General features: G+C 34.5%; 2 protein-coding genes across 2 annotated transcripts; one reads left to right on the top strand and one right to left on the bottom strand.

Annotated features, from left to right (window-relative positions):
• The first annotated feature begins 201 nt into the window (after positions 1-201).
• On the top strand, positions 202-1,758 carry LOC143611230 (uncharacterized). The gene is made up of 3 exons (XM_077085484.1): positions 202-320; positions 750-1,001; positions 1,208-1,758. The coding sequence occupies exons 1-3, from the start codon at positions 220-222 to the stop codon at positions 1,296-1,298; spliced, it is 444 nt and encodes a 147-aa protein (XP_076941599.1). The 5' UTR covers positions 202-219; the 3' UTR covers positions 1,299-1,758.
• Positions 1,759-2,367: 609 nt separating this feature from the next.
• Positions 2,368-12,350, bottom strand: LOC143611226 (putative calcium-transporting ATPase 11, plasma membrane-type). The gene is made up of 6 exons (XM_077085478.1): positions 11,873-12,350; positions 6,566-6,620; positions 4,383-6,493; positions 3,480-3,651; positions 3,106-3,404; positions 2,368-2,827 (listed from the first exon to the last, which is right to left on the bottom strand). Exons 1-6 carry the CDS (start codon positions 12,044-12,046, stop codon positions 2,528-2,530), a joined length of 3,111 nt encoding a protein of 1,036 aa, XP_076941593.1. The 5' UTR covers positions 12,047-12,350; the 3' UTR covers positions 2,368-2,527.
• Between the last annotated feature and the right edge of the window lie 1,844 nt (positions 12,351-14,194).

The following is a 14,194-nucleotide window of genomic DNA, read 5'->3' as shown; positions in this document are numbered from 1 at the left end:
ATTAACGAACAAACACAAACGGACACGAACAAACTCAGCTCTTTAATGGACGAACACAAACATGCATTTTTGTTCAGTAGAGTGTTCGTAAACCGTTCATATGTCCGAACACTAACAATGTCTCGTCCGATTCAGACCTATTCGTGGAGGATAGTCAATATATTTTGTGCCCAAATTTCCAAAATAGTAAGTACTTACTATAGAGGAGAGGGATAAAAGATGTCGCTGGTTGATTATGCTTCATCGGACGAAGACGACGAACCGGTCGGTAAAGAACAAGGTCCCAACAACGTTAATCTTGTCGTTCCACAGCCTAACCAGTAAGTTTGTTTTCATTATCAATTCGTTTCCAGTTTATCAAAAAAAAATAGGCATAAAATTAGGGTTCTAATTATACTAAACATATTCGTGTCCTTCAATGTATGACTAGATGCATTCAGTCTCTACAGTTTTGTTGTATTCATGATTATTATTATTGTTATTATTATAGCTGAACTATGTGTGTGATTTATTAGGGTTTTGTTTGATTTAACCCCTTGTAAAAATAATGAGTTAAGATCATAATGCTAAAAAAGTTAAATAAGAATCCGGTGTTTAATCGCTAGTTGGCCGCGGACTGATTAATTTTTGGGTAATTAGAAGTCCAATCTGAATAATCCCGACTAGCGAGTTCTACAACACTGGATGAATCTAATGCCTGAAATTGTTTTTATAACTTTTTTTTTATGAGGAGTATTAAATGTTATCAGTGTACTATCAAAACTACCCGATGCATCGGTTCTCTTGAATTCTCCATCTTTGCCATCGAACGCTAGTGGAGTATATGATCACACGTCTAAGGTTGCAGCTGCAATGGCGCAAAACGAGTCACGCAAACGGGATTTGAAAGAATCAGCAGGTTCTTATCGTCACGGGAAGATTCCTAGAGGGAACCTGCCTCATTCAAAGAATGTTCAAAAGACCGCAAGTAGTCTTCTTTGTCCACCTCAGCTTAGCGGAAGGTGAGTTCATATGCCCTGATATTGTTGTTATTATTATTATTTGGTAGAATCTTTAATCGTAATGTTATTTGCTAGATGTTTATTTTGTTACGGTGATGTTTGGATGTGATTATTTTGAACCAGACATTTTATGAAATGATAAGTTGAACTTTTTCGTGTGCCTTTTTATGGAGAATGATCGTTGTTTTATTGAACATTCATTATAGGAGCAATGTGGTTACAGAAGATATAAACAAGTTGTTCACGCGAAGAAACGTGTCTGAACCGCAGTCTAGCAGATCTCCAAGTGAAGCTTAGGTTATTTCCTTGTGACATAGTAAAACATACAAGGATTCATAAGATGTTGGTCAAAATGTTGTTAAGGATCTTAAGTAGACGGTTTGAATTTTACAATTTGGATCGGTTATTTAGTGTCTGCATGTTGATCTTTGCTTTTTTACATAAAGATATAATTACCCCCATTTGACCTTGTTGCAATTAGTGCTTTTCAGGAACTGAGCCGAGACCGAGCTGAAAATTTGAGCTCAAGCTTGGTTTCGGCCTGGTTAAAAAGATTTGGTTCAACTCCATTTGGCTGGGTTAGATTGTTTGATTTGACTTGTGCTCGAGCTATAAAATGTTGAAAGTTATGGTTGATTTAAGCGAGTCAAATAAGCGAGCCAACATTGGCTGGCTCGTTACATACTCAGTGGGCTCAGTTCAACTCGTTTACAAAACTTGACGATTTCAAGCGTTTCTCAAAATTTTATTTTTTTCTTTTTTTTTCTGAGTGAACTAGTCATAAATAGTTACCATACATTACTCCATAAGAAGTCTATCTTTGGCCTATGATGGTTTATTTTGTGTATGATGCATTCATAAATCATAACATGTGATGATATTGCATGTATAATGTACAATTGTGCAATATAACTACTTTTATGAATGGACTCACATGGTTTGACAGTTTGGTCATACAGCTTTATGGGCCTAATTTTTTTATATAGAATTTGTCTAAAGCTATTTAAAATAAAATAAATACTTAAAAAATCATTACAATTAGTTATTAAGTAGTGTGAAATTTAGTAATTAGATAACATATTACATCAAAGCAGAATATTTGTTTAACTGTATAATTATAAACTTTAGTGCTGAACTTCAATTGGTTTTAAAATGAACGGTGTCTTGTCTACTAAACCAAATCCAGTTTTTAATTTATATTTTGATATTTGTATAAGTTTTAGATGTATATATAATCATACCAATTTTGAATTCGAAAATGTCATCTTTTATTTTCTTACTATTTGGATCATAACATGTTACACAGGTTTTAAAACTAGTAAAGTAATAAACAATGAAACTAAACTTCCATAAATCCAGAAAAAAATTGTCATTGAAAATACCATAAATAATGAGCAACAAATCAAAGTTCCGTTCTGCAAAGCAAAAATTGAAAAAATAATCCCAAATCTTCTATTCTACTCTCCACCATGTGGGTTTTAAAAAATTTGAAACCAAACTCACAAAGAATAAATAAAATGAAATCCTTAAGCCAATTCCGGACCCCTGGGAAGTGGTTCATAGCCGTCATGGGACGGTGTGGAAGACTCAACCGGGATGTATTTCAGGACAACTCCAACCGGCAGGCTCACGGCTCCCATCAAAATACTAGCCAACCACAGGTTCCCACTTAGCGGAATCGTTGATGCAAAGGTGCCTAGCAGTTCAACTATGATGATTTGGAATGTCACGGTACACACCATCACTATCATGAAGACCCAACTATCAAACATTCCTTTTATCACGTTTATTTTCTCCATGTCGCGACTGTTTATTTCATTAAATACCTGGGAAAAAAACACATAAAAAGAAAACGGCTAGACAAACTATCATCTATAAAGACATGGAAACATATAAATGATTGATTATATAGTGTAAGATTAGTTAAATTCTACAAAATAAAAATTTTAAAAGTTTAATCCTTTTTCATCAAAATAACTTGAAATCTAAAATTCCCCTCTAGTTCAACTTGTAGCACATTTTGTTCCAAAAACCTCATTATATAACATACGAAAACTCAAAAACCACCCATATAAACTTCAAAGTATCCGAAATATCATGTTACCTGGCAGAATACGAAGGTGTTAAAGATCATAGTGTTAAGTACCGCAGTAGAATCTGGACCATTGAGATTAAGAAGCTTTTTCCCATTAAACTGAAGAATACCCAAAACAATAAGTTGATAAATGCTCTGACCAATAATGTTCCGCCACATCACCTTCGTAATAAAATTAACATCACGCCCAATTGGCGGCCTTTTCATTAACCCATCATGAGGTGGCTCTGTTGCTAAAGCTAATGCACCAAGTGTGTCCATTATCATGTTAACCCAAAGCAGTTGAACCGCAGTTAGTGGTGCAGATCCTGAAATATTGTGTCATCAAATACCAATAAATAATATATGTATACAAAAATATAATCACATTACAGTTAACGGACCTGATGTGCATGCAGAAACAAAATTGGTCATGAGTGCAACAACATTAACGGTTAACTGAAACTGCACAAACTTTTGGATGTTAATGTAGACCGAACGACCCCATCTAGCGACGACCACTATTGTCTTGAAATTGTCGTCCATAATTACCACGTCAGCATTTTCTTTTGCAACCTATAAACGATATAACAACATGAATTCAACAAGAAATTTGTAGGTTTGGTTTTCTATAAACGAGTTTATTTCATTTATGGGTCAAACCTGTAAACATGCTTAGCCAATGTGTTTTGTTTTTTGTTTTTTGTTTTTTTTTTTTTTATGTTATATCAAAAAAGGTGTTGACTGTTGAGTATTTTAAGCCAAAATTTTAAAGCTGAAAAAGAGGTTGACATCAACTTTTATAATTGAAGCATATGCTTTTATTTTATCTATTCATACTTTTTGTTGTAAATTTGTACTTATCGAGTAATAACATGCAAAACAAAGGAGGCTAAATGAGTCGTGTTCGTGTAAACCCGTCAGTATTCGTATCATCTTCTGACTCACATGTCTAACGTGATTTTCGTGTTCGCGTGAAATTCGACCCGTTTTAACACCCCGGGATTCAATCATGGCCCTATAATAGAAAACGATATGGGAGGCAAAACCCAAAGGGTGGGTTGGCCCAACCCTCTAGCCTTTTCTTTGCTTTCACTAAATTTTAGTTTAACCTATTTATTTATTTTTACAGTTAGTACTAATCTATTTTTATTATAAATACACAAAATAAAAAGTTGAAAACATAAATACTCGGGGGTTGCTATTTATACACCCATACACCCTTTAAAGAGGGTGTACTTAAAAGATAAAATGTGTGTAAAATGGGTGTCTAAATAGCAAAAAGGGTGTCTAAATAGACAAATTACCTCTGTTCCGGCAATCCCCATAGCTAATCCAATATCCGCTTCATGCAAAGCCGGAGCATCATTAGTCCCATCACCCGTTACCGCCACAACTTCCTTCAACTCGTTCCTTAAAAACGTTACCAACTTATGTTTATCGAGCGGTAACGACCGTGCCATCACTTGCAGCCGAGGTATTATTTCTTTTAACTGCTCGTCGCTTTTTTCCCTAAAAGTCGGCCCGTCAATAGCCAGCCCGTCCGCTGTCAAAATCCCGCATTCCTTCGCTATCGCCTTAGCCGTATTAATATTATCCCCCGTCACCATCCGAACCATTATCCCCGCGTCCAAACACGTCTTAACCGCCTCCTTAACCCCTGGTCTTACAGGGTCCTTAATTCCCACTACAGCAATTACTGTGTAGTTACTCTCGGGAATATCGTTATTGTTACTGTTACTGTCGTCACTTGTGGAACCGGTTTCAATATCTTTAAAAGCCAAACATATTGTTCTAAGTGCTTCACATGCGAACCCGTTAATCACGTCCGTTATCGCCTTCTGTTGTTTATCCGACATTTGAACGACTTCGCCGTCCTCGTTTATGACCTTGTCACACATGTTTAATATAATCTCGGACGCGCCTTTGCAAAACGCTCGCAACTTACCGTTCGACAACGAGACTAAAACCGACATCTTCTTCTTAACCGAATTAAACGGCTCGACTTTCACGATCTTCACATTCTTGGCTTCTTGAGTGTAATTGTTTTGAAAAAGTAAACCGAACTCGAGCAATGCAGTTTCGGTTGGTGAACCGATAATGCTTGTTTTCCCCGTATCGTCCTTTACGATTTCTGAATTCGTGTTTAGAAACACGGATTGTAACAGCACGGTTAAAACCTTTTCGGAGATCGACGATTTGAGCTTTTCTTTGGTTTTAATATCCTTCGTGTCACCCGCGGCCCATAAGCGCGTCACGACCATATGATTCGTGGTTAACGTTCCGGTTTTGTCGGTACAAATACACGTAGCGGAACCCATTGTTTCACACGCGGAAAGATGTCGCACGAGCGCGCGGTCGTTCATCAACTTCTTCATCGCGAATGCCAAACTTAGCGTGACCGCCAACGGGAGCCCCTCGGGAACCGCGACCACGAGTATCGTAACCGCGATTGCGAAGTAATTCAAAAGCTCCAACCCATCATTCATCCGCCATTTCCCCATCTCGCCCCGAATAAACTTCACTAGTATAAACCGAGAGGTCAACACGAAAAAAGTCAACACCGCGAACGCCAACCCGATTTTCCCGATAATTGTAGCGACCCCGTTAAGTTTCACTTGCAACGGGGTCTCGTCGTCCCCGCCTTCGCTTAACGTAACCATTAACCGACCCCACTCGGTTTTCATCCCGACGGATGTAACCAACATTTTACCCGACCCGTCTTGAACTTTCGTACCCGATAACAAAAACGGCTTCTTTTTATCAATATTAATGGGTTCACTCTCACCCGACAAGCTCGATTCATCGATCGATAAACTATACCCGTCAATAAATACTCCATCCGCTGGTACTTGATCACCGATCGAGAGATGAACGATGTCCCCGACGACCAAATCATAAATCGACACTTTTTTTCTAGTCCCGTCACGCGTAACTTGAATAATAATGTTCTTTTTTTCTTTGTCCAAGTCTTTAAACTGTAACGATTGTTTATAATCGCTAACCGCGGTCACGACCACGACAAGCAGTATACACAATATTATTCCCAACCCGTCATACATCCCTTTCGGCCACCCCTCGGTCGCGATCCCGACACCAACCGAGATCACGGCACACATCATTAATATTATTAATGTCATGTCTTGTAACGCGTCCCATATAAACATCCATAAGGGTCTTTGCGGTTTTTCAACAAACTGATTGTACCCAAATATTTGTTGTCTTTTCGGTATGTCATCCGAAAGGACCCCGTCGCGTAGCGACACTTTGACTTTTCTAGCGAGTCCATGAAGTCCACCGTGGAAGTCGTACGTTTTGTTGTTGTGGGACCGGACTATGTACGCGAGGTCCTCGGGTTCAATGTCGTATCCCGCTTGGATCACTTCCTCGGAAAGCTTGCGTTCGGTTCTGTTAGCGGCTGGATGAACCGAATAACAATATTTAGACGGGAAACAATACATTTATACGAACTATAAAGTTTGGATCGTACAGTCAATGAATTGTAACGCGGCTTTTTGCACATACAACGCGATGCGGATCTTTTCCTGGTTTAAAGAAACATAGAGGAAATGATGAATGAGTTTACATTATGGAAAAGTAATTGTGAAAGTGTCTAAATGCATATATTTCAAAGGATGGTTTGTTGAATGGGTTTGTTAAGTCATAAGTCAATGTACAAATGCTAGCTATTATGCTAAATAAACTCACCTTCAAAACATTAAAAATCAGTGCATATACAAACATGAAACATCCATGAACATGTAAACTAATTATTTCAGATTAAACAGCTTTATAATTGTTTTATTATGGAGTTTCAGTTTAGTGGTGAAATGATCAACAGTTTTGTTGGTCATTATGGATTTTCAGTTTCAGAAGTTTAGTCATTTAATTTGCTAGTAAGTTTATTGGGTTTCTAGAAACACAAAATATTTTAGTTGAAGATTATTGTTTGAACAAAAACACAGAATCAATTTAGCCATCATTAGACATGTAACGTTTTTAAACGGTCAACATTGACTAGCCTAAATGGCCCTTATACGTGGGGTGAGGGGCTGAAATAAACCAATAATCAAACCGTCACCGAACCAAGTTAATCGATTACCGAGATCACGGACGATTATGGTTAAGGTTATTTGATTAACCAATTAATTGGTCATGGCTATGGTTAAGGGCGTCCCAGCATTAACTGAATAAAAAAATTAAGACGTGCTTATGTCGATATAAATATAAGTTTATATGTATATATTTGTATGTATGGATTGGGTATATGTTGTAAGTATTGTCACGAAAAACCTTGAAATGTATGAATGTCTATACTTACATCCATTCACTTCTATTTGATGTCACCGATTCTTTTTCCGTGTTCATTTAGTTCAAATCAACCGAAACCCAACCATAATTGAGCTTCATAACCGATTAACCGAAACCTAAGTTCGGTTATGGGTATGGTTATGGCTAAGAAAATCTCATAATGGAAGCTAGCGATTATGATTATGGTTAAAAGAGTAATAACCGAAAAGAACCAACATTTGTAAATACGGCTTAATGACATCACCTCAATAATGATAATTAGTAACGGCATTGCTGTGAGTATGGTCTATTATTTACAAATTAACATAAAACATAGCCTTGTAAACAAGGATCAATGTCAAGCGCACAAAGGTCCAACTTAATCTTTTTGGAGGCTTAAAATGATGTCTAAAAACGAGGTCTTTTTGTAAAATGTTAGCTTGCTTTCATTTAAAATAAACCTAGATGTTATTTTTTTTTTGCAAATACAGAAGTAATGCAGTTTCTCACACTTTCCAGACCTAATTCAGTTTAAACACCGCTCAAATTACACACGCTAATCCAAATCCCAAGTTAAAAATGTGTAGTTATTAATTTTGTTTTGGAAATTGGGGCCTTTGAAAGTGAGGACCTAAACCCTAGCTTCACTTCACTCTCCCTAGAGCCAATCCTGTGCGGAAAGAAATTCTATAGTTGATCAATATCAATCGTGTACCTCTAGATAAACTTTGATAAACAAAACAAGACCACGAACACAAGGCAACTTTGACGATGATAGGAAAACCTTAAATTGATGGGAGAATCCAAAACATTAAGGATAGGCATTCAGGTACGAGACTAAATACACAATTATAGAGTTTTTGCGGCGTTGAGACAGATATGATATTAGGTAAGATCACTTATTTGTTTAGCTGCGTCAATACTTAATGATGTATAATGTCGTATTAGAAATGTAATAAATAGTATATTGAAGTTGTAATAAATTAAAAGTCTAGTGAAATATTTTGCTATTTTGAGTTGGCGTTTGAGATGAATTTAGAATCGGGTTTCGAATAATGAAAATCCACACAAGTAATTGTTAAATACACAGGATCATCGTAAATGTGTTTGCCATATACATGTGGGAAATCTAAGCGTGCTATGTGAGAAATAGGCTAAGTGACTATTGAAATATGATGATACCTTTTGTTCTTATTGCGCTTAAAATTATCTCAATATGTGAGTGAGTTTTTTTAAGACGGGATAAGATGTTAACCGTTCATATTGATTTTGACGCTCCAACCATGACTCATCCAAAAACACTATCAACGAGGCAACCCCCCACTGTGGGAAACCTCTATTAAGTTAGGTTTCGAACACGAGATCATAAGAATTTAATCCTTAGTCATCATCCTCATGCCATTAGACCAGACGCCTGACTAATTAGGTCTTATCAATAAAATCTTGTTTTACCTTCATGAAAATCAAGGTTGTTTGAAAATCTAGGAACCGCGAATCAAACTTATCTAAGCTACATAATGTAGGTTGTTTAAATAGTGGTCTAGGAATCGAGAATCGAATCGAACAAACATCACACATGAACAATGATTGAGGCAAACATAAAGTTTGTATACGAAATAGTCAATTAGTCAATTACACAAGATGTAAAGAAACTAACAGTGGATTTGAAGCTTAGATGGCAGTAATCGACTAATAGCAGGTTAACTAGAATGGTCGTTTCAACTTTCACCCGCTTATTTTTTTTACTATAAAATTTTTTCTTAGTTATAAATAATATCTTTTTTTAAAAAAATAGGATATTAATTTTTAATATATCTCTATTTTATAGGATTTTCATATCAAATATTTGATGAGATTAATTTTTAATTCAATGAGATGTTATAACTCGTTTAAGAGCTATCTGGGTTTGGTGAGACTTATACCCGTGAATTCGGATCAAATGCATGAGAAGTTTTCATTTACAAATAAAACAATTTGATGACTTGAAAGTATGTAAAAAACAACTTTTAAATGTTTCATTTATATATATTTAAGATTTATATTGAAACGCATGCACATGTGTGTTATTAAATTTTTGTTGAGGTGTATGTAATATAGATTTTTTTTTATCTAAAGTTGTTATAAATTAAAATCCATGTCGAAAACATATCACATCTAGAACATTACCTCATCAAATGTAAAGATAATAAGTTATTTTACCTTTTTATTACAAAAATACGAACTTAAAAAAAAACTAGAGACTATAAACAAAGTTGAGTTGATGATGTTTTTTCGGTATTAACTAATATTATTTTTATCAGCTTAAATATTCTCTTATTTTCTTACCTAACTTACATTAATTTGTAGAAACGTTTGATAAAATAGCAAAGATTGAACCGACCATAATATAAGGGCATGAAAATACCAAAAAAATATGTCTAGTAAGCATTAATATCATAATAACACAATTTTTTAAACACACAAAACCCACTCAATAAAGAGTCTAAAAAACAATCAAAAATATTGTCACATTATCATTATCTTTTATACTTATTTTTATATTATTTTTTTAATTCACTACCCACCCGGCTCCACCCGGCTCCACCCCTTGCAAAAGACCCAACCTCCATCTTATTTTTTTTCTTATTTTTACCTAAGAATTCATATAAAAATAGGTCATAAAATTGATACCCACGATAGATAAAAATAGATAATAATTAATGACGTGTAAAAATAACAAGAAAAACTACCTAAAAAATTAGCTATTGTGGATTCACTATGAACATTTACACCAACAAAGTCATATAAACCGCTATATTATCGTCACACATCACATTTTAAACTTTTTTCAGAAACCCTATTTTCTTTCACAACGACAAGCCTCCACAAATTCCATTAAAAAATATTAAATGGGTATTGGTTTGTAGAGGCAAGCTTGTCTTTATGGACGTTACTCCACAACAAGGAGGTTTATGTCATCCAAGTTTGTCCATTGCCACCTAGATCCAGACCTAGAGAACCGGAGTGTGTTGTGGTTGCTTTAAGGATGTTTCGGAATTGGTTTGATTTAATTAGTTCACTATCAAGATTAATTTTGAGTTCTTAAACTTCAGCTTAATAATCAATAATTTGGACCATATTTTGTTTGATTTTCAGCCTAGCGTTCATAAATCCCTAGATAATATAAAGCAATTAACGAAACCATCACAAGGACGTATTCAAAGCTAGTAGGCTACTTGATATAACCTATATTAATATCTAAAAATATAAAAAAAAATAAGAATTAAGAGAATTAAGTACTTATTTCATAAGGTTCAGTTCACCGGGGTCCAATTTACATATTACCATTATTATTAATTTTTTTAACGGATCTTAAATATTAAGCTCTTTATTTCAATAAGCAATTCTATTAATTCTTGTTTTGAGGTTACAAGTTTCTTGTAATTTAATCTGTGATATCTCTTTTGTGTAAATTACAAATCAATGTTAAATAATTGAGAGATTTTATATATTGTTAATTGATTCATCGACCTATATATACTACTTGGATTCAAGTCATGTACTCATGTGTTTTTAGGACATACAGACTTGGCTGTCGTGTTGTGCTCGTTTGCCACATAATTAGACTAATAATATAGTGCTACTTTTCAATTTCAAACATTGGAAAAGTCTATAGAAATATGAATATATGTACGCGTATAAATGCATATATGTATACATGGACCTATCTATATAGTATACGGTGCGGGGCCCGCCCTCGAAGGTATCATTATTTCTTTGGCCTAAACATCATCGAAAAAATTGAATGTTGGGTTAAGACTTAAGAGACATACAAGCACCGTAAATATAGGAAAAAAATCTAGGTGCTTCACTAAAAGTGTGATACATAAAACAACTCATGAGAACCAAAAACTAGTTTTTGTTTGTTTATTAACAACGAACACACACCTCCTAAAATCTGTTTCTAAAATCCACCTATTGCAACTTTGTGAGCCTTATATAGATAAACACTCACGAGAACCAAAAATAGTTTTTGTTTTTGTAATTTTGTTTGTCTATTAACAACGAACACACACCTCCTAAATTATGTTTCTAAAATCCACCTATTGCATCTATGTTAGTCTATGAACAACGATCACACACCTTCTAAACTCTGTTTCTAAAATCCACCTGTTGCAACTATGTGAGCCTTGAATTCACATAAATTTTGATGGGAATAAACACAAAGATGCCATTAGGCTAATAGGGTACATACAACAACAACAAAAAAATAGTTATGTAGATGAACACCGAACAAAATAACCGGTTTACTTTTTGTTTGGTCAATTTAGTTTTCGTATGCTTGATTTTAATATTTTGTGATAACTGCAAAAAGATATGTGTACACACATATAAAGTTATAGATTTAGATCTAATAATTTTCAATATAGTTTTCTAAATCAACAACTGATCATGCAAATGATAAAATCTAAAACAAACACACATATATTTCAACATATTAACACATAAAAGAAAAAAATGATCAAACCTGGATCTTCCTACGCTTCTTCTCGGCTGCGGCGCGCTTGGCGAGATCCGCAACCATTCGAAAGCGGCGACGAGGGTTCTTTACGAGCCACACGGCTGACCGCCATTTCTTCAAGGCTTCTTCAGTCGGGTTCTTGGGTTCAACCTCAAAATTCTCCTTCAGATAACTTTCCATTCTCTATGTGAATCTAACCAACATGAGATCATAGAATTGGTGATGATGTTTGTGAATAATGGTTTCAAGGAAAACTTCAACCTTAGTATTCGCTACATGTAGAAGTGGTAGGCTTGTATGCTTCCTTGACCTTTTCTATAGTTTATTTCTTAAAATAGCACAACGTGTATAACTGTCCACTAAAGTTAAGTGTGTGGATGGGTAAAAAAACCAAGATGGAAAACTGATTAACCGTTTCGACTTTAGGTTAGTACAACCATTGTTATTTGAGATATTTAAATTGAGACAAAAGTTAAAATTTTATCCTTTAAACAAACCTGATTTACAAATTAAGTTCTTTAAAATATTTACTTTCAGGTGGTGTCTTTACATGCTATGTTTATTTGATTTTCGTTTTTTAAGCTAAATGTCATCCAATTCTTTCACGAAGTTGATGCAAGTAAGGTATACACATGGGCCTAATTATGGTTTAACTAAGGATTTTTATTATGTTTGATATCGCAAGTTTGAATTAAATCATGTCTCATATTATCGAGGCTTAAATCGAGTTTAAGCCTCGATGAAGCACCAGCAGGAGAATACCGTGAATTAGACCTTACAATGTCAAACCCACTTAGATTTCTTGGGATTTAGTCAATATTCTTCGTTAAAAAAAGTTCGAAAATTAATCTCAACTGACGTATGCGTGTGACACATTTGTTTAGTTTCTAGTATCATTCTCAAACTTTGACCCGAACTATTATTTATCCTACCCAACCATTCAATTTAAAGCATATAAAATGTCAAAATGATATTACACATGTCAAATATCATGCAACATAAATAATATTCTAAAAATTTTCAAACAATCAAATCGAGGTTCATAACATAGAAATACAGGGTGTGTTGAAGCGTCCAAGACCTGAATAACCTGACCTGAAATTACCTAACGTGTATAAACTTCTAACCCAAACACGAGATCAAACATTTGGGTCGAAATCTCCAAGTTCGGGTAGACCCAAATAACCCGAGCTAGAAGTTAACATTTGGGTCGAAATCTTCAAACATATGGTTTTATTTATTTATCATCATGTTACGCTTGAATAAAATCTTCTTTAATTGTTAAACCCGAAACCCAACCCAAATTTACCCGACCCGTTCAACCGAAACCCAGGAAACCCGGTCTTATTTGGATCGGCTATTGAGTAAATTTCCTTTGAGCTCAAACTAGAATAACCAAACCATAAACTCGAAAAAATTACCCTTAGAACATCCCTGTACACAAGTAAATCAAGACTTGCTTATGTTTCAAGTGAGATTTATTGACCTCAAGTCAAGTTCACGACTCCTTTTACTGAGATTTGTGATTTTAAACATTCATACTTGCGTTACTTTGTGATGCTCATTAATCAGCTGAAGGCTTTACCATCCGTCCATAAATAACAATATATCTATAGTTACACTAAAAATTATGAATTTTTCTCTTTGTTCTTAAATTAAATAATATTTTTTATAATCTTTATCATTATCTATCACATCTCCTTCATTTCAGTCACTTTTAAAAAGTATATAAAAAATTATATATTACTAGTTTTTATCCCCCGTATTATGGGGGTTGTGCTTCTTTTTCGTGTGTAATATTCATATTTTTTTTTGCATTTTAATTTTATTTGTTATAAAAAAGCTAATAATATACTTAGGGTTTGATGATGAAATAGTTTCACAAATAACTGACATGTTATAACTCGTTTATAAACTATGGTGAGACCCATGACCCGCTTATTTTTTTTACTATAAAATTGTTTCTTATTATAAATAATATATTTTTTAAAAAAATTGGATATAAATATTAGTATATCCCTATTTTATATAATTTGCATATCAAATACTTGGTGAGATCTATTTTTAGAATAGTGAGATGTTATAACTCGTTTAAAGTTATCTAGGTTAGGATTGTTGATATTGTTAGTGATATTAAGGCTTTGGGGTTCTTTTGGTATAGAAATAGACCTCGGTTAAAACCAGTCTTGTGGTCAGACTGGTGTTCGTTCAATTTGGTGTAATGTCTCTTTGGTTTTTGTAGCCTCCGGGCGTTGTTCGCTGTTGTTTATATAGTGAAGTTTCAAAAAAAAAGTATATCTCTACTTTTTAGGATTTTTATATCAAATA

This window comes from Bidens hawaiensis, unplaced genomic scaffold (genome assembly GCF_021521415.1).
Source record: "Bidens hawaiensis isolate Kalapana, Puna unplaced genomic scaffold, B.hawaiensis_p1.1 tig00030252_1, whole genome shotgun sequence".
NCBI classification, from domain to species: domain Eukaryota; kingdom Viridiplantae; phylum Streptophyta; class Magnoliopsida; order Asterales; family Asteraceae; genus Bidens; species Bidens hawaiensis.
This window is presented reverse-complemented; position numbering and strand designations above follow the sequence as displayed.

Bases quoted from the DNA above. Each gene is read 5' to 3' on its own strand.
- LOC143611230 (XM_077085484.1), top strand. From the start codon at position 220: ATGTCGCTGGTTGATTATGCTTCATCGGACGAAGACGACGAACCGGTC. The intron at 321-749 runs GTAAGTTTGTTT...AAATGTTATCAG, and splicing joins GTCGTTCCACAGCCTAACCA to TGTACTATCAAAACTACCCG. The intron at 1,002-1,207 runs GTGAGTTCATAT...CATTCATTATAG, and splicing joins CCACCTCAGCTTAGCGGAAG to GAGCAATGTGGTTACAGAAG.
- LOC143611226 (XM_077085478.1), bottom strand. From the start codon at position 12,046: ATGGAAAGTTATCTGAAGGAGAATTTTGAGGTTGAACCCAAGAACCCG. The intron at 6,494-6,565 runs GTACGATCCAAA...CGGTTCATCCAG, and splicing joins CGCGTTACAATTCATTGACT to CCGCTAACAGAACCGAACGC. The intron at 3,652-4,382 runs GTAATTTGTCTA...TATCGTTTATAG, and splicing joins TGGGGATTGCCGGAACAGAG to GTTGCAAAAGAAAATGCTGA.